The 18,625-nt window shown below is 43.2% G+C and overlaps 1 protein-coding gene across 1 annotated transcript in view; it reads right to left on the bottom strand.

Moving 5' to 3' along the window:
• The window catches only part of LOC109907665 (oxysterol-binding protein-related protein 10), a 143,518-nt gene extending 141,290 nt beyond the window's left edge, over nt 1-2,228 (bottom strand). The window contains exon 1 of the mRNA XM_020505763.2: nt 1,719-2,228. Within this exon, the coding sequence (XP_020361352.1) occupies nt 1,719-1,984 (266 nt within the window). The 5' untranslated portion in view covers nt 1,985-2,228. The remainder of the gene's footprint in view (nt 1-1,718) is intronic.
• Nucleotides 2,229-18,625: the final 16,397 nt, after the last annotated feature.

Here is an 18,625-nt window from a genome sequence, read left to right as displayed (position 1 = left end):
AGGAAAGGGCAGATAGACCCAGAGAGACATGCATGTAAGAGATGAACACAAACGCTTTATACATTATCTGGAAATAATGGACAACTTGGTACAACCTGTGTTTATTAGTTCCATATAATGTAGAGCGGAGGCGTTTATCCCGCTTATACCACTGTTGCCAAAGAAAACAAGCACACATTTACTGGTAAAATGTACATGTTTTCATTGAGATTTTGACAAGTAAATTCATACTATTTCATCCTTTCACTAAACCTGGTTGTTCGTTAAAACTGTTAGATTGCTAGAGAAGCGGATTTGTTGTTCATTCTATTTGTTTGATTACTATGCAGGCTGGCAATGTTCTTATCCCTTACTTGCTAGCTAGCCAACTACGGCTAACACAGTCACGTAAACTCTGCAGATAGAATAACATCAGAATTGAGTGGATTTTGGCCCTTGCTGGGCTGATTCTGGCCCTAAAATGGCAGCTTTGGCTCAGTTCAGGCTGCCAGATCTGGCCCAAATGACTCAGGCCTAGTCTGTAGTCACTCATTTCGGACTCGGACCGGATCCGGCTGCCAGACCCGGGCCAGCAGTTTTAGATCTGGTATGCCGGAATCAGGCCAGATGTGAGCCAGACGTTTGTGTTACCTGGGAAGTAACCATCGGTCTTATGTGACCATACCAAACCTTACATATCATACTAAAATGAAGTGTCTCATTCATACATACAGAATAATACAAAATGCTCTGAGACCAGGTTAAATAAATAGACTAGGTTGTAGGGACAGTATCTGTGCGTTAGAGATGTCGATGATGCGCACAGATACTGTAACAAGGGAAGGCCGACAAATGCTAAATCATGCATGAGCATTGTTATCCAATATGCACAGGCTCTGTAGTTGTCAAAATTACAATGTTTCCATTTTCTAGGCTTTGGCTGGGATCTAAATAGCAGTTCCTTCTGCTCACTTTTTATTTATTTAACTAGGCAGTTAAGAACACATTCTTATTTACAATGATGGCCTAGGAACAGTGGATTAACTGCCTTGTTCAGGGGCAGAACAACAGATTTGTACCTTGTCAGCTCGGGGATTTGAACTTGCAACCTTTCGGTTACTAGTCCAACGCTCCATCCATTAGGCAGGTATCCCTGCAGCCTACTTAAGTAGGCTAACTGGGCTGCAACCTGTAGCCTTTAAAGCGGTTGTGACACATTATCAATCCACACAATACTGACCTTTGCAGTGCAAGGAGAGAGAACTAATAGCAAGCACCAAGGAACACACCATTTAAAAAAACATTTTTGAATCAAATTAAACCTTAAATTTAACTAGGCAAGTCAGTTAAGAACAAATATTTTATTTACAATGGATGGCCTACCCCGGCCAAACCCTAACCAGGATGACGCTGGGCCAATTGTGCACCACCCTATGGGCCCTCCCAATCATGGCCGGTTGTGATACAGCCTGGAATCGAACCAGGGTCTGTAGTGAAGCCTCTAGCACTGAATTGTCAACTAACGTGAATTCAATGTGAAATCGACAAAAAATATCACCATGTAATTGGATTTAGGTTAAAAGTTGGGTAAAAAAAAAAAATTACTACGAAATTCCCTTTGTTTCACGTCAATTCAATGTCATCACATATATACAAAATAATAATTACGTGGAACCAACGTTGATTCAACTCGTTTTTGCCCTGTGGGTAAGAACCTCATGATTGAAAGTTCTGCTTACCTGTTCTGCCATCCTTGAATTAAGTTTGTGTATTTGCTCAACACTCCTTCTAACTGACGCTTACACGCTTGCTGAAAATTCATACTGTTTCCTAAAAAACCACCCCGACTCACTCCTCCACCGGCCCCGCTCCCAAGTGAAGCCGAGCCGGGGCTATGAGAACCAGCTCGTCCGATCTGTCTCGCCGAATTCCCCTTGTCCGACGGCAGTGAAGCAGAGTTCGTTTTATTTGTCCCAGGATGCGGACTGCAGAGCATCTTCTCCATACTGACGACGCGATAAACGTAGTCGAGCAGGAAAATCGTGGTAAATTGTATGTCTACTGACCTAAATCGATAGCATTAAATATGTAATATCCATGTTTCGCTGGTGATGTGAACGTCCCTCTGCCCAAGAAACCAAGCATAATTCCCAGCAGTTGTATGAAGAGCACTGCTGTAGTTCCCTTTCTGAGGCGATAGAAGCATAGTGGCTCTAACGTTTTCGTGTTGTTGAGAAATCACAGTGCAGACACTCCCTCTCCTGACTCATTCGACCAACCCCCGGATATAACAATCCAATCTTATTACACATCATCATAGCCAAGAACACAGCTACAGAAACCCCCCAAATGTACGAACCCCCCCCCAAAAAACCTAATTATATAAATATTTTTTTGTCATTCCAATCAGCTATAAAACCCATTCACGTAGTATTCATCCACATGATGTAGGCCAATTAAATTACATTAAATTAGGGGTATCAGACAGATCTGACAAATGGGGTGAACTAGATGGTAATTGTCCATGAAGAAAAATGTGTGACATGCTTTAGCTCTTTGAAAGTATTTTTGTAGTAGTGGTAGAAGTTTAAAACGTTTTGCTTAAGTGAAGCGGTGAAATATAGTCAAAGTTAAATATATATAAATATCTGGTCTGATTATTTTGATAAACTACTATGTCAACCTTATTACTCTGGAGTTTGTGGCAGTTCCATCACATAATTCGTAACAAATAAGACTAGTACACTTTTACACACTCTTCTACTAGAAAACCACAGTATATGCAAGCTGTAATAATTACTCATAAGGAATTAGAGGTTTTAGGTATAGTAACCTCAATTCAACCATACATTTATTTCTTAATCAAATGATAAAGCTGCTATAAAAAAAGTTAGGACTGGATGGGTAGATCAATAAATAGGTTATATAAATGAATGAATAGATAAATAAAGTTAGAACACAGGATGAAAGACATAATGGATGAAGGAATTCATTCAAATATTTAGGACATTATGGAATATGGATGAATGGACATTTTTGGTTGAATGAGAGTTGTGAATGTGTTGTGTAAGTCAGTATTTATTTCTTTACTCCACACAAATAATGTTTGAAATAAAAAAACAAAGTCATCTCCAATCCTGTTTCCATGTTCTAGTCAAGGATTTTTTCTTTTTCTTGGTTCTAGTGGGTGGTGAGCATAGAATTGCACATCAGCGCCACCTGCTGGGTGGGGGTTTTACTACTGTGAAAGGCAGCCTACACAGACTAGAAGGGATAAACTGCATCCCAGTACCGTGACCGAAGTAAGGACTGGTGGGTGTGTCGAAAGGTAAGTAGTGGGCGTGCGGAAAGCAGTGGTTGCGGCAAAAGCGCTCTGCTAGATGGTTTTGATTGAGCTGTGGTTTTTTTCTTAAGAATTTTACATTTTCACTTATAAAACAGATTTTGTGAAAAGTATAGACTTGTTTATTAGAAGTATAGATGATGTGTGTACTGTTGCTCTATGCGTTGTATGCGTGTGCTTACTGTAACTGTCACCCTGATATTGGCTCCTAGGCAGCTACTTCCCACGCCTTTGCCGAACAGTAGTGTTTGTCAAGTGGGAGCGAAAGGTGTCCCCGTGTTGTTGACATTCATGCCCTCCCCATTGAGTAGTTGATGGTATGTATCAAGGTGACATCTAGATGGTTATCAATATTTGTTATTTCTTGTGGTGGCTGCTATCCTACTTGAAATAACATTTTGATACCTAAAATCAATGATACCTAGTAGGAAGCACAACACCGGTGCAGCACAGATAGATGAGAACATCTTTGGGTGCAGGGTGCACCGGTCGTCGGTTTGTCGTCTCGTCCCGGTGCAGCACAATCAGCCACGCAAAGCGGTCTTGCCCTTACGAATAAGCACTATAGCATTCCTATAAGCAACTACATTTTTTATAATACTCTATAGTTATCTAATAGTATGCTAAAATATATTATTTTGCTATTAAAATACTATAATTATAGGAGTCTCTATAGTACGTATTTTTGACCTATAACTTCAAACTATCCAATAAGATTTCAATAGTATAAATATTATGCAGTATCTGTATAGTATTCTCATGAATTTAAATAGTGTTCCTGGATTATTTTCTATACTATTCCCCTGAAGTTATTGAACGCATTCCTATAGGCTATTCCTGTCCGGTTTGTTATAATATTCTAATTGAAGTGATGAAAGCATTCCTATAGGCTATTCCTGTCCGGTTTGTTATAGTATTCTAATTAAAGTGACGAAAATGATCCAAGACAAAACATTTCCTGCAAGCAAAAAAAGAATATATACCAACATGGGTATAGCCAGGTTACTTAGTGTGAATGTTTGGGATGGATACTTTCAAAACATTACATCAATTAAAAACATGTTGCATCTTAGTAAAATCAGACAAGTAAATATTAATGTTAATTGAATTGAATAAAAAAATACATCTATTCCACTGAACGTGTACAATGCAATATATAATTGATGGTACTTGCATCACGGGTGTATGTCCCTGATAAATGATCAATGAGTGATACTATTAGAATCACACAGATTCTGTGATCTCAACTATTGCTCAATTCCAGGGAAACTAAATGCATGCGTTTTAACTGGAAGCTGCACGTCCCTAACATATCCTCACACTGGACCTGAATTAAAGTATGTTGATGCTTTTCTTGGCCAGGTCACCGTTGCAAATGAGAATCAGCTCTCATTATCAATCAGCTAAATAACATCAACCAGGTCTCTAAAAAAAACACCCATAACGAATCTCTCTCATAAGTGTTTGGCAGAGGGACAAGCCAGCCATCCAAATAAATAAATGTACACTTTATATCTTCCAAAGAAAAAGCTTTTTTAAGTCTCGACCTCTCAACTATTACACATATTATTTTTGATGAGATGCCTAGATTGCAGTTGATGAACAAACTGTCAGCTTGAATTACATCTGGTTGAACCACAACAATGGGAATATGTTGACATCAGCATGTTGTTTGACAAATGCAATTCAGTCTAACAAAGAAAAAGAACTGCAGTTGTGCCAACATCCATTTTTTAACACGACTGAAGTATTATCCCTTTTTTCTGCGATTTTGCAGTTAGTTGTGTGATAAACAATCTGTTCATAAATGAATCGACCGTATGACTCCACAGGCTGGGATGGGACAGAGCCAGTAATTAGTTCTTCTGCAACAAGTTTTACATAAGCTGTGAGATGAAGAGGTACAGATTTTCCATGAGTTTTGAGGGAGCCTGAGATTTTTTCTCCTTTCAGTCTCCTGTCTGCAAGCTTTGTTAGGAATATACCGGACTCTGACTCTGGGTGAAATCCTAAAACACTAAGACGTTTGGGAATGTCTCGCCAAATTTGTTGTGGAACACACTGCGTCCCATGGAAAAGAGATTTCAACCCTCCATTGTTATCCTCAAATGTAAAAGATGACGTTGCCCAGAGAGGCCCCAGTTCAGTACACTATCAGTAAGGTGGATTAGCTGATGATGACAATTGACAGAAAAATTTTCTTGTCCATATAATTCTTCCATTTTCTTGACAAAGAGGACTAAAGAAATGTGAGCTAATCTAAGGTCACGCTGTGAAATAAATCTTTGAAGCAAAATATGCATGCTGAATGTAAGTAGAATTATTTTTGTAGAAATGGAACCCGGAAGGATGCCAGGCAGAACAATGATTGAATAAAACAGGAGATGCTTTCCAAAATGTTCTTATATGCAGTGATCGCGGTATTCTTGTAATTTCCTTTGGCGGCTTGAGATTTAGCAGTCGAGAGTCTAATTCTGTAATTTGTCGACCTATGCACCATGGATTCAAACAGTTGCACGTGTCCAACCAAAGAGACAGAAGCTGTCGAGTTATGCCGAGGAGAACAGAATGCATGTAGTCAGGCACAAAACCAAACACAATGTTGAACAATGGAAGCAAAAACAGTGTTGACAACCCCTTTACACCATTTTGCGGAATGTCAGTGCGAGCAGTGTGAAATGCATTATCCTTAATTTGATTGTGTGATCTTTCATTTTGCAGTTGTTGACAGTAAGAATAGAATCTTACATATCCTCTGCCTTTGGGGACTACTTTACCAGGGTGCAAGCACCAGTCACAACCATATTCACCATTGAATTGCTTACAGTAACGAAGGATTGGCCTGGCAATTGCATCTGAGGAACAAATCAAGGACAAGACCTTTGTCCTCTTCAGAATCCCACTGTTATCTCTCCAAAGTAATGGGTTTTGGTCTAAATTGCAACATTCATCAATAAAAGGGTTTAAAAAGGTATCCATTCTGGGGTTTTCTGGGCCAAACCAAAGTCCTGCAACCATCACATTTTCTTCCCAATGTCTGTAAGGCAGTTCATTCATGGTAAATTGAAGGGGCCAAACTGAGTAATTTGAGGAGTTTAAAATGGGTACTTCTTTACAGGTCCAGGTTAATGTTAAATCATCAGCAGATAGCCTCTTCTCTTTCAGTAATGTTTGGTACATCTTTCCATCCATGACATCCTCGATTTCATATTTTCCTTCCACTGTTTTCCTCAAAATATCTATTCCATGGTTCTCCAGTGTATCTCGCAGAAGGTCCCTCAAAGGTATTGACAAAAATAAACATTTTGTTTCTCTGATGAAGGACGTTCCACAATGTGAGCAATTTGTGTCTTCGGGTTGCTTTCCTAAGTAGTTTTGGCATTCATCACAAAAGAAATGAAAGCCAGCTGTCAGGGCTGGATTACCCAAAACATTTTTGAAGAGATATTTAGATGTTGGAACCAACTTGTGGACAAGCAAATTCAGCAAGGCAAGTAGGTCTATCAGGGCAGTTCCAGTCAGGCGATGACGCAGAACAAAGAGCACTATTGCCATAAGGCATCGCCCCTTTATTACTGATGCCCCAGGGTAGAACATTTCTTAATTATGAAAATAGTTAGATGCAAGGTATATTTAGACATTTGTTTAAGCGAGAAGGAAATGTATAATAAATCTGCAAAGGTAGAATAGATTGCTAAGGCCTGAGAGTCGTGTGTGTTTGTGCACCTGACACTAACAATCTCAGGGGCATCATCACGGTCTAAATTATCAGAGCCAGGTTGATTGGGGTGTGTTAAAGGGTCCTAAAAAATACAGAGAAAAACAACACAGAACATTATCTCATGAAAATATTAGCTAGAATACATGACACTGACTTCACAAGGGTGAGGCTAAGAAACTGAATTTCTGTGTGTGGGTGTGGGGTCTGTGTGTACCTGACACGCAATTAAATCCTCATTAAGCTCGAAATAATCAGAGCCATGTTGATTGTGGTTTGAAAGTAGCTAGCTAGAAACTAGATGCTGAATACAAACACTGACAATGTACCATCTAGCTAACAAGTTAACAAGCTACTGTATCTAGCTTGCAGATATACAGCTAGTGTACATATACTAGAGGTCGGCCGATTAATTAAGGCAAATTTCAAGTTTTCATAACAATCGGTAATTGGCATTTTTAGACAACGATTATGGCCAATTACATTGCACTCCACGAGGAAACTGTGTGGCAGGCTGACCACCTGTTATGCGAGTGCAGCAAGGAGCCAAAGTAAGTTGCTAGCTTGCACTAAAACCCTATTTGCCTTTTTATTTAGGTGAAACCAGATGGAGAAGGATGTCTTAAAAATAATTTGATCGAAGCTTAACAATGAGTTGAAATTGCTTAAGAAGTCAAAGATTTAGGTTTAAAACTGCTTTTTTTGCTCAAAGGGAGTAACTTGGAGCTTAAGGTCTAACTTTGAGATTTGTTAACTCAGTGAAAAAGTATGAAAATTAATAATTTTTCCAATATGATGTCCTCGTATCTGTCAACATCTTAATGTACACTGAACAAAAGTATACTATAGTTATTGCTGTATATAATAATACCATAAGCTATACCGTTAGTATATGTTTGTATATTGGTGTAGTAGTGTATAATATTACTTATTGCTGTCACGACTTCCGCCGAAGTTGATTCCTCTCCTTGTTTGGTCGGCGGTCGGCGGCGTCGGTTTTCTAACCATCATCGATCCATTTTCCATTTGTTTTGTCTTGTCTTCCCACACACCTGGTTTCAATTCATCATTATGTGTTGTGTATTTAACCCTCTGTTCCCCCCATGTCCCCCTTCCGGTATTGTTTATTGTAAGTGCTTGTGCACGTTATTTCTGGTGTGCGACGGGTTTTGTACCCATTGTATTGATTGTTCTGTTTATGGTGATTTTTATTATTAAACTGTGCCTTTGTAACACAGTTTTTGCTCTCCTGTGCCTGACTTCTCTGCCGCCAGTACGCACCCCTTACAGAATTCCGGACCAAACTTATGGAGTCAGCAGGAGCAGGTACCCCGGGTATAGGGGTGGAGGAGCGCGTCTGGGAGCACGCAGCAATGCTTCACCATCTTGGCACCGCCATGGACCGCGTTGTCCAGACAATGGACCTCCTGGGAGAGACAGGGAGTTCTCCCATTGCCTCCACCAGCACATCCGGGGTCTCCACTACTCGCCCCTCCTTCTCCTGGTCCCAGTGGGATTCGTCTCTTCCTTCCCCAGGAATACGATGGGACGGTTGCGAACTGCCAGGGGGTCCTGTTGCAGCTAGACCTATACCTGGCAACCATCCACCCAGCTCCTTCGGGCCGTGAGAGGGTGTCCGCCCTCGTCTTGTGCCTCACCGGGAAATCCCTGGAGTGGGCCAATGCCGTGTGGAGAGAGGGAGATGCGGCGTTGGACCAGTTTGAGGAGTTCACCCAACGTTTCCGGGCGGTCTTCAACCACCCGCCCGAGGGTAGAGCGGCGGGTAAACGCCTCTTCCATCTGAGGCAGGGGACGCGGATTGCCCAGGAGTTTGCCCTGGAGTTTCAGACCCTGGCTGCCGGCGCGGGATGGAGCTACACATCGATCATTATCGCTACAGTCTGCACAAGGACGTCCATCGGGAGTTGGCCTGCAGAGACACCAACCTCACATTCGACCAGCTGGTGGACCTATCCTTCCGGCTGGATAACCTGCTGGCTACCTGTGGATGTTCAGATCGGGGTCTGGTGGTTCCATCCCCCCGCACCCCCTCTCCGATACCCATGGAGCTGGGAGGGGCGGTGCGCAGGGAGACCGGAGGAGGTTCCAGTTCGTGCACCATCTGTGGCCGCAGAGGTCACACTGCCGGTCAGTGCCGGGTTGGTTCCTCTGGGTATCGAGGCAGCAGGCAGGGTGCTCTGGCGTCACCCCAGGTGAGTCGTCACCATTCTCAACCAGTGCCCTCTGTTGCACATATGTTTTTGTATGTCACTTTCCCTAAGTTTTCCCCGCATTCTCCGAATAAGGTGCTCGTCGATTCAGGCACGGCTGGTCATTTTATAGATAGATCGTTCCCCCATAGTTTAGGGATCCCCATTGTTCCCGTGGCTGTGTCTTTCCCCGTTCACGCCTTAGATAGTCGACCATTAGGGTCAGGGTTGATTAGGGAGGCCACCGCTCCTCTGGGCATGGTGACGCAGGGAGGTCACGAGGAGAGAATTAGTCTCTTCCTTATTGACTCTCCTGCGTTTCCTGTGGTGCTAGGCCTACCCTGGTTAGCTTGTCATGACCCCACTGTTTCTTGGCAACAGAGGGCTATCACGGGGTGGTCACGAGAGTGCTCAGGGAGGTGTTTAGTGGTTTCCGTTGGTGCTACTACGAAGGAAAGTCCAGACCAGGTCTCCACCGTGCGCATTCCCCCTGAATATGCCGATTTGGCTCTCGCCTTCTCCAAAAAGAAGGCGACTCAATTACCACCCCATCGACGGGGCAATTGTGCGATAAATCTTCTGGTAGACGCTGCACTTCCCAGGAGTCACGTGTATCCCCTCTCACAGGCGGAGACAGCGACTATGGAAACATGTCTCTGAATCCCTGCGTCATGGGTACATTCGGTCCTCCGCTTCACCCGCCTCGAGTTTCTTTTTTGTGAAGAGGAAGGAGGGAGGTCTGCACCCGTGTATTGACTATCGGGGTCTGAACCTATTCACTGTGAGGTATAGTTACCTGCTACCGCTCATAGCCACAGCAATTGAGTCACTGCATGGAGCGCGCTTCTTCACCAAACTAGATCTCAGGAGCGCTTCCAACCTGGTGTGTATCCGGGAGGGAGACGAGTGGAACACGGCTTTCAGTACCACCTCAGGGCACTATGAGTACCTCATCATGCCGTACGGGTTGATGAATGCGCCATCAGTCTTCCAAGCCTTTTATCATGACATTGGCCTGGGGGGTAGGTTCATGACAGTCATAAATACCTCTTCCCCCCTTTTTCCTCTCTCTACCCTACTGAGGTTACATTTGCAAAACCCTTGGTTAACATAGAAATTCTGGGAACATCAGAAGGTGGGGGGAAATGAACTATATTCTGGTAATGCGACCAATTGAACATATGCGGTGGTACTTAATAAATATGATGTCAGTTCGGTTGTCATCTGAGACATTCTCGTCAATGATAAGATGACATAAACTCTACAGTGGAAAGTCTACACATCAGAGTTATCGGATTCACATGGAATTGTTGTTCAATTTAAATGTTTGAATATGAAATTATTTGTGATGGGATGAAATGTGATTTTAGCTTCTAAAATGTAAGATTTGGGTTTTCATAAGACAGGGCTCTGCTCAATCAGTGGCCCGCCCTTGTGAAGGGACATGGGTTATAAAACCTTTCAAACATGCCCTCCTCTCCCTTCCTATATAAGCCCTTGATGACAATATAACCTCCTTTACCAAAGATTGGTTCAGAATGGTTCAGATAATAACTACAGAACGAAGCCAACATCAGCGTGAGCTTTGGTTGCGAATGGTAAGAACTTTGAACTCTTATTCACTACAGAAGTGATACCTCCTAGCCGTTGAGTTAGCAACAGCAGATGCAAATGCAGGTTAGGAAGGAACAGACGGAGTATCCCGTCTACCACACAACGACGTTATTACAAAGTATTCAATTGACAACCAGAGACATTCTTCAAAGGACTTGGTTGGGCCACACGGCCTTCCATCTACCACCAACCTACCAAAGCGCAGCTCAGAGTAAATATTTATTGCATTTTCCAAATGGGCGGTAATTTAGAATGCATCAGATACTGTATTTACGATAGCACAGCTTCTCCCTGTGTCGCTCAGTCTTCCCGCTCTTTCACTCAAACCCAGCCCTTTTCCTTTGTGTAACAAGCTGTCATATCTGTTCCGCCCGCTAGGGACGTTTTCCTTTATGACGTCATTTGTAATCAAGTTATGATTTAATTATGTGTAATTCTGTGTGATTAGTTAGGTATTTAGTAAATAAATAATTAAGCCCAATTTTCTATTGCTGATTCAAATTGTTAGCCAGGGTTCGTGCAGATAACCAAGAATTTACAACTTTCAGATGAGACTGAATTAAGATGACGATTGACATTGACTGCTATTGATGTAAAATATTACTAGGTCTTTAAGAGTTTATTCGGAAGATAACAGCTCTATAAATATGATTTCATGGTGCCCAACTCTCTAGTTAATTACATTTACATGATTAGCTCAATCAGGTGATATTAATTACGGAGAGATTATTTTATAGAATAGCATGTCATATTACTTAATCCGGCACACTTTGTAGACAAGATTTTCAGGGACCTGCATGGGCAGGGTGTAATGGTGTATGTCAAGTCTGAGAAATGCCTGTTCTTCCAGCAGTCCGTCTCTTTCCTAGGGTATCACATTTCCACCTCAGGGGTGGAGATGGAGAGTGACCGCATTGCAGCCGTGCGTAATTGGCCGACTCCCACCACGGTAAAGGAGGTGCAGCAGTTCTTAGGGTTTGTCAACTACTACCGGAGGTTTATCCTGGGTTTTGGTCAGGTAGCGGCTCCCATTACCACACTGCTGAAGGGGGGCCCGGTGCGTTTGCAGTGGTCGGCTGAGGCGGACAGGGCTTTTGGTCACCTGAGGGCTCTGTTTACCTCGGCTCCCGTGCTGGCCCATCCGGATCCCTCTTTGGCGTTCATAATGGAGGTGGATGCGTCCGAGGATGGATAGGAGCTGTGCTCTCTCAACACTCGGGTACACCACCGAAGCTCCGCCCCTGTGCCTTCTTCTCGAAGAAGCTCAGCCCGGCGGAGCGAAACTATGATGTGGGGGACCGTGAGCTGTTGGCTGTCGTCAATGCCTTGAAGGCGTGGAGACATCGGCTTGAGGGGGCAAAACACCCTTTTCTCATCTGGACTGACCACTGCAATCTGGAGTACATCCGGGCAGCGAGGAGACTGAACCCTCGCCAGGCAAAGTGGGCCATGTTTTTCACCCGTTTTCTGTTCACCCTTTCCTACAGACCAGGCTCCCAGAAAATGAAGGCAGATGCATTGTCCCAGCTGTATGACACAGAGGAGCGGCCCATGGATCCCACTCCCATGCTCCCCGCCTCCTGCCTTATGCTGCCGGCAGTGTGGGAGCTGGACGCGGACATTGAGCAGGCTTTACGTGTAGAGCCCTCTCCCGTCCAGTGTCCCGCTGGGTGTCTGTATGTCCCGTCTGCTGTTCGTGACCGGCTGATCTATTGGGCCCACATGTCACCCTCCTCTGGTCATCCTGGGATCGGTCGGACAGTGCGCTGTTTGAGTGGGAGGTACTGGAGGCCTACCTTGGCAAAGGACGTAAGGGTTTATGTTTCCTCCTGCTCGGTGTGCACCCAGTGCAAGGCTCCTAGGCACCTGCCCAGAGTGAAGTTACACCCCTTACCCGTTCCACAACGGCCTTGGTCGCACCTGTCGGTGGATTTTCTTACCCCTCACAGGGTAACACCGCGATCCTGGTCGTTGTGGATCGGTTGATCTAAGTCCTGTCTCCTCCCTCTGCCCGGTCTCTCTATGGCCCTACAGACTGCGGAGGCCTTGTTTACGCATGTCTTCCGGCCTTACAGGGTGCCTGAGGATATAGTGTCTGACGAATGTCCCCAGTTCACGTCTAGGATCTGGAAGGCGTTTATGGAACATCTAGGGGTCTCGATCAGCCTTACTTCAGGTTTCCACCCTGAGAGTAATGGGCAGGTGGAGAGAGTGAACCAGGATGTGGGCAGGTTTCTGCGGTCTTATTGCCAGGACCGGCCGGGGGAGTGGGCGGCGTTCGTGCCCTGGGCCGAGATGTCACAGAACTCGCTTCGACACTCATCCACTAACCTCTCTCCCTTCCAGTGCATACTGGGGTACCAGCCCGTTCTGGAGTCTTGGCATCCGAGTCAGACCGAGGCTCCTGTGGTGGTCGATTGTTTCAGGCGCGCGGAGGAGACATGGGAAGCTGGCCGTGCTGCGCCAAAAAGAGAAGGCAGACCGTCACCGCGGTGAGGCCCCGGTGCCGGGCCTGGCTCTCGACCCGAAACCTGCCCCTCCACCTGTTATGCCGGAAGCTCGGTCCGCGGTTTGTGGGGCCATTTAAAGTCCTGAGGAGAGTGAACAAGGTTTGTTATAGGTTACAGCTTCCCCCCGATTACCGTATTAACCCCTCGTTCCATGTGTCTCTCCTGGCTAGGGCCAGCACCATAACGAGACAATCGCTAGTTATGTATTTGACTAAATCTGCTCCTCTGACCTCGGTCCCAATAATCCGTCCCAATAATCCGTCATGACATTTCTAATGTACCCTATACAGGATGCAGCTGTTCAAATTCTATTGATTCTAATCCAGCCTTTCTATTACCCACCCTTAAGGTCTCGAGGACACTGCAGCCATTTTGCTCCTCCTCTTCCTCCTGAAAGAAGATCCAAATGGACTGTAGGTCACAGACATGGTATGTATTTCCAAGCAGACAAATAAATACATGCAAAGTTAGTACTACTGTGTAAGGTGTGCTCAGTTGTTAACTTACTGTTTGAAATATGACTTGAGTAACCTTAATCTTATAACTTTTTTAAAAACTTCTTACAATGTGTAAAGTTCCCATCACCTACAATAAGAATAGATGGGAATCCCTTTTGCATCAAAGTCTTCCTTGATGGAGAGGAGCTACTCACTGAAGAGCCTGAGGACATCTCCATGGGATTGGGAGTGTCAATGGGGGTCTATATCCTTTTCAATATTTATTCAGAAATGTGTTGTGGGAGTTGAACAAAAACCAACAAATGTTGAATGGCAAACATTTTGCTGCAAAGAGTGATATGGTCTCCCAGAGCATAAAGTAACACATGGTGAGTTGTAACAGCCAAAATTACTCAAATTAGAAACCACTTAGAAAGCTGTTATTTGTTGTGCTAATTGATTTGTTAGTGTCTCTACATGCCTTTTTAGTTTTATTATTGACCTGTGAAATATTTTTCATTTATCTAAACATATCAGTTTTATCTGTAAAACTCGGCCTTTTGATTGGTATAGTTGATGTCAATAATTAGTGTTTTTGTTTATCGATTGCATATTTGGATTTCTGTAACTTTCAAAGTCAATCAAATTCATTTGTGACTTTACAGGTTTGCCACTCAATGTTTTTTTTTTATTTCACCTTTATTTAACCAGGTAGGCCAGTTGAGAACAAGTTCTCATTTACAACTGCGACCTGGCCAAGATAAAGCAAAGCAGTGCGACAAAAACAACAACACAGTTACACATGGGATAAACAAACGTACAGTCAATAACACAATATAAAAAGTTCAACTGTTGGAGTCAGTTGGAGTGCTGGTGCACACTGCCTTTATATCATAGGCTTGCAGTAGCTAAAGCTTAATAATAGCCACACCAAACCTTCACAAAAGTTTCCAAACTTAATTAGGGTAATATCTAAAGTAAGTCAACCCACAGGGAATATAGGAGCAGGCTATTATATTGCAGTTGGAACTTAATTTGGCCAAAGAAAATGGTTCAACAGAATGAAATATGGTTTAAACATTCACAAAAGTTCTGAGCAGGCTATATTGCAGCAATTATCAACAAAGGCAGATGCCTGCCCTACCCAACAAATCACAGAAATAGGCCTACTTATAACGTATCTTAAACAAAATATGAATCACACAATTAAAAAGACAGATCAAATTGAATTTAGCCAGTGGCGCAACTTTCGCTGGGGACGGACGAGACATGACCCCCCCCCACATTTTTGTCGCAGCCAGTTTTATCATTGCACTGTAATACACGGCAATAGTGTGCTTTAGGACCATGCGTACACCTCAGCGGTTGGGGAGGCTGTTTTGCGGTTTCAGTTGGCTGGATTTAGGATGCATAGACACCACTGAGTGTGCGGACAGGCTGTTTGAAGGCAAAGCTGCTGAAAGGCTAGTGTATAGGACCAGCATGAGAGAGATGCTGTCTGGGTGTGTTGCACTTTTCACCAAGTTGTAAAGGCAAGCAGGGCAGGAACTGGCTACTGAAGTAGCTGACAAGGTAACTGCTGTTTGACAGAAGAAACAAAAAAACATTTATTCCCAGTGCTGAGCTAGTAGTGTAACTGACATGTAAAAGTTAGCTAATGTTTCATCCCCTCTCGACTGGAGTGAATAAACTACTAGCAGCTAGTTGGCTAGCTGATAGCTACCAAAGCCAGTTCAGCTCTAGCTAGCCTCCAGCTAGCTACCTGTCAGGTAGCGGTATCTAACAGCTGTTTTTTTTGTATGGAAATGGGTTGTAGTCTTTGTTAATTAAGTACATTTGATGATGTACCATTAGCTAGAGTTAGACAAAAGTTGGTTAACGTTAGCTAGCTAGCTGCCTAACTTTAGCTATTATTTTTGTCTCAATCACACTGATGATTAAACCAGCGGCCAAACGATTGAAGACCGATATTCTGACATTTTTTCAGCGCAATGTGAGTTTTTATTAGTCAGTATAGCAATGTAATGTTATTGATTTGTCAGTTTCCCTAGCTAATTTCCTACTTTTCACACTGACACTGTATAAACAGCTCTACAGGCTTCACTGTCATGGTGCGCAGTCAGTACACAACACTATGCTCATCATGTCTTAGCAGGATCAGATGGTGACAGGTGTCCCTGTAGGGTCAGACAGCCAGGGAAGACCAGCCTACGCAGCTCAGGTGAATCTTGCAGTATATTATAACAATCGGTGAATAGATGCAAAGTTCCATCTTGAGTTGATGGGTAGGCTACAGTCTAGGATCTGGGAATTATGGTCATTTCAATTATTGAACCATTGATTCAATGCATGGATAATATCATGTATAAATGTACACCAAGGTCATTCTTTGCCATGCCTCATTTTAAGGGGCTCAGATGGTGTGGTGACAGGGGTCTCAACAGGGTCAGGCAGCCAGGGAAGACCAGTCTGTGACGGAGGTGAGGTGAATTCTTGGAGATACAATACTTTGTTCTCTCTGTGCAGCAAATACTGGACAAGTAAGAAGCTTCAAAGACTGAAACTATTTTAAGGCACTCTTGACAACCACTAAAGTTTATTTCCAAACTGTATCAAGGTGCGTGGGGCTGCCTTAATTGACATCCATATCTTCAGCACCTGGGGAACAGTGGGTTAACTGCCTTGCTCGGGCAGAACAACTGATTTTTACCTTGTCAGCTCGGGATTCGATCCAGCAACCTTTCAGTTACTGGCCCAACGCTCTAGCCACTAGCCTACCTGCAACTATTCCTATATGGAAGATGTACTGTTTCTGTGTGTTTATACGTAAGTGTGTGTGTTTTTGTTTGTTTTCAAAACATTCCCCTTGAGACATTTAAAAAAAAAAAGATGGGAAGGAAATTGTGTTGGGGAGAGTTGAGTTCTTAGACTGGTGGGGGTCTGGCTTACAGGCGGCTCGGGCTGGCTGGACGGTCTGGCTGAAATTTTATATAGAGGATGTCTTAATAAAGACAATCAAAAGTTATGTCTTTGCATTTTATTTGTAGGAGTTGTTCATTTGTTAGGCTATTGGTTAAAGGTGCAACACAATATTGATTATTGAATTATCATTGATCTAGTTCAGTCTTATCAATCACGTAAACCAACACAATCTCACACTAAATTTGTGCAAATATGTACAAAAAATTTCAGCAGATTTTGTCCGGCTTAATTTGTGTGAAAATACAAACATTTTTGTGCAACTTCATTCGTAGGAAAAAACTTCTGAACAATCTGTTGGGCAGTGGTGTGCCTTTTTTTGTGTCCCACCTTTATACAAAAAAATACAAAAAAACACAATATTGTTAATTTACTAGTTTGTCACCGAAATACTAATAATAGTAGCCTTACATTGTTTTTTTATTTGTATTAATGCCAATTCTGTTTTCTATGCTTGTTTTCGCTTAATACTTTGGGATACTGGTGCTATGTCGGATGATATAAGGGTTGCCAGATTGGAGTAAAAATCTGTATTTGTCTTTTTTTGTGGTATTGATGAAGGTATTTGATTGGCGAATGAGGATACATTTTCACGATGGGAAATTCATTCACCAATAAATGTGCGGAAACAGAAGACCTGCAAAAAAAATCGGTTTGGTTTAAATTCCCCTGGTGCAGTTGAATGGTATTTGCAACTATAATGCGTCTGGACCATGATGAACTAAGCCATATCAATGCAGTTGAACAGGTTCATGTAAAATAATGAATTATGGCCCCCCCGAGTGGTGCAGTGATCTAAGGCACTGCAGCACAGCGCTAGCTGTACCACTAGAGATTCTGGGTTCGAGGGTTTGGCTGGCAGTGATGCCCTTGCCCCATCGCGCCCTAGCAAATCCTGTGGCGGGCCGGGCACGGTCACCAGGTGCATGTGTTTCCTCCGACACATTGGTGCGGCTTGCTTCCGGGTTAAGTGTGGCATTGTGTCAAGAAGCTGTGCGGCTTGGTTGGGTTGTGTTTCGGAGGATGCACGACTCTTGACCTTTGCCTCTCCTGAGTCTGTATGGGAGTTACAGTCTTGTCTCATTGCTGCAACTTCAAATTGGATACCATGAAATTGGGGAGAAAAAGGGGTAAAAAAAAAAATACTAATAATGATGAATTTAGTTGGCTTACACTTATGGCACTTCCAAGGCTGCTTCATGATGATTATTACGGTCGTGTCAATCATGTAATATACTTAGGCTATTGTAACAAGGTATATGCCAGCATTTTAGGCCTACTGCCTCTGCACAGAGGCCCACTAGGCTTTCATGACAACGGCTGTTAGAGCTCACTTCGCCGCATATGAGCCCTGGTTAGAGTTCCTGTTGCAGCTTTCACTTTCTTCCACAACATTGGTGGCAGAGTTGGAATCACGTCCAGCTCACGTCTCGTTATGTGATCTAGTGGTGGGAATCATTCTGTTTTTGTGTTGGGTGTAATTACGTTGATATATCTAGTGAACAATGGATAAGCAACAATGGGTGTGACGGCTAGAAGTAGTCACTACAGGTGTGATCAAGTTATATCAAAGTTATATCAAAGTTGCCTGAAGCTGAATGGAAATTATTATGCCCCGGTCAGTTATTCAGAAGAAAATCTTATCAGTGTGGACCCAAAACAAACACATTCTACACAACCATGGTGTTATTTTGTTACTGAAGCTTATATATCTAATAACCTGACAATGATCCACATCATATGGGTAGACAAATTATGTGTGTTATGCAGAAAAACACAACTATCCTTTTTTTTAGGATGCAAACCAGTAATATGAATCACTGTTGATCCGTCCT

This window comes from Oncorhynchus kisutch, linkage group LG17 (assembly GCF_002021735.2).
Source record: "Oncorhynchus kisutch isolate 150728-3 linkage group LG17, Okis_V2, whole genome shotgun sequence".
Lineage (NCBI taxonomy): Eukaryota > Metazoa > Chordata > Actinopteri > Salmoniformes > Salmonidae > Oncorhynchus > Oncorhynchus kisutch.
This window is presented reverse-complemented; position numbering and strand designations above follow the sequence as displayed.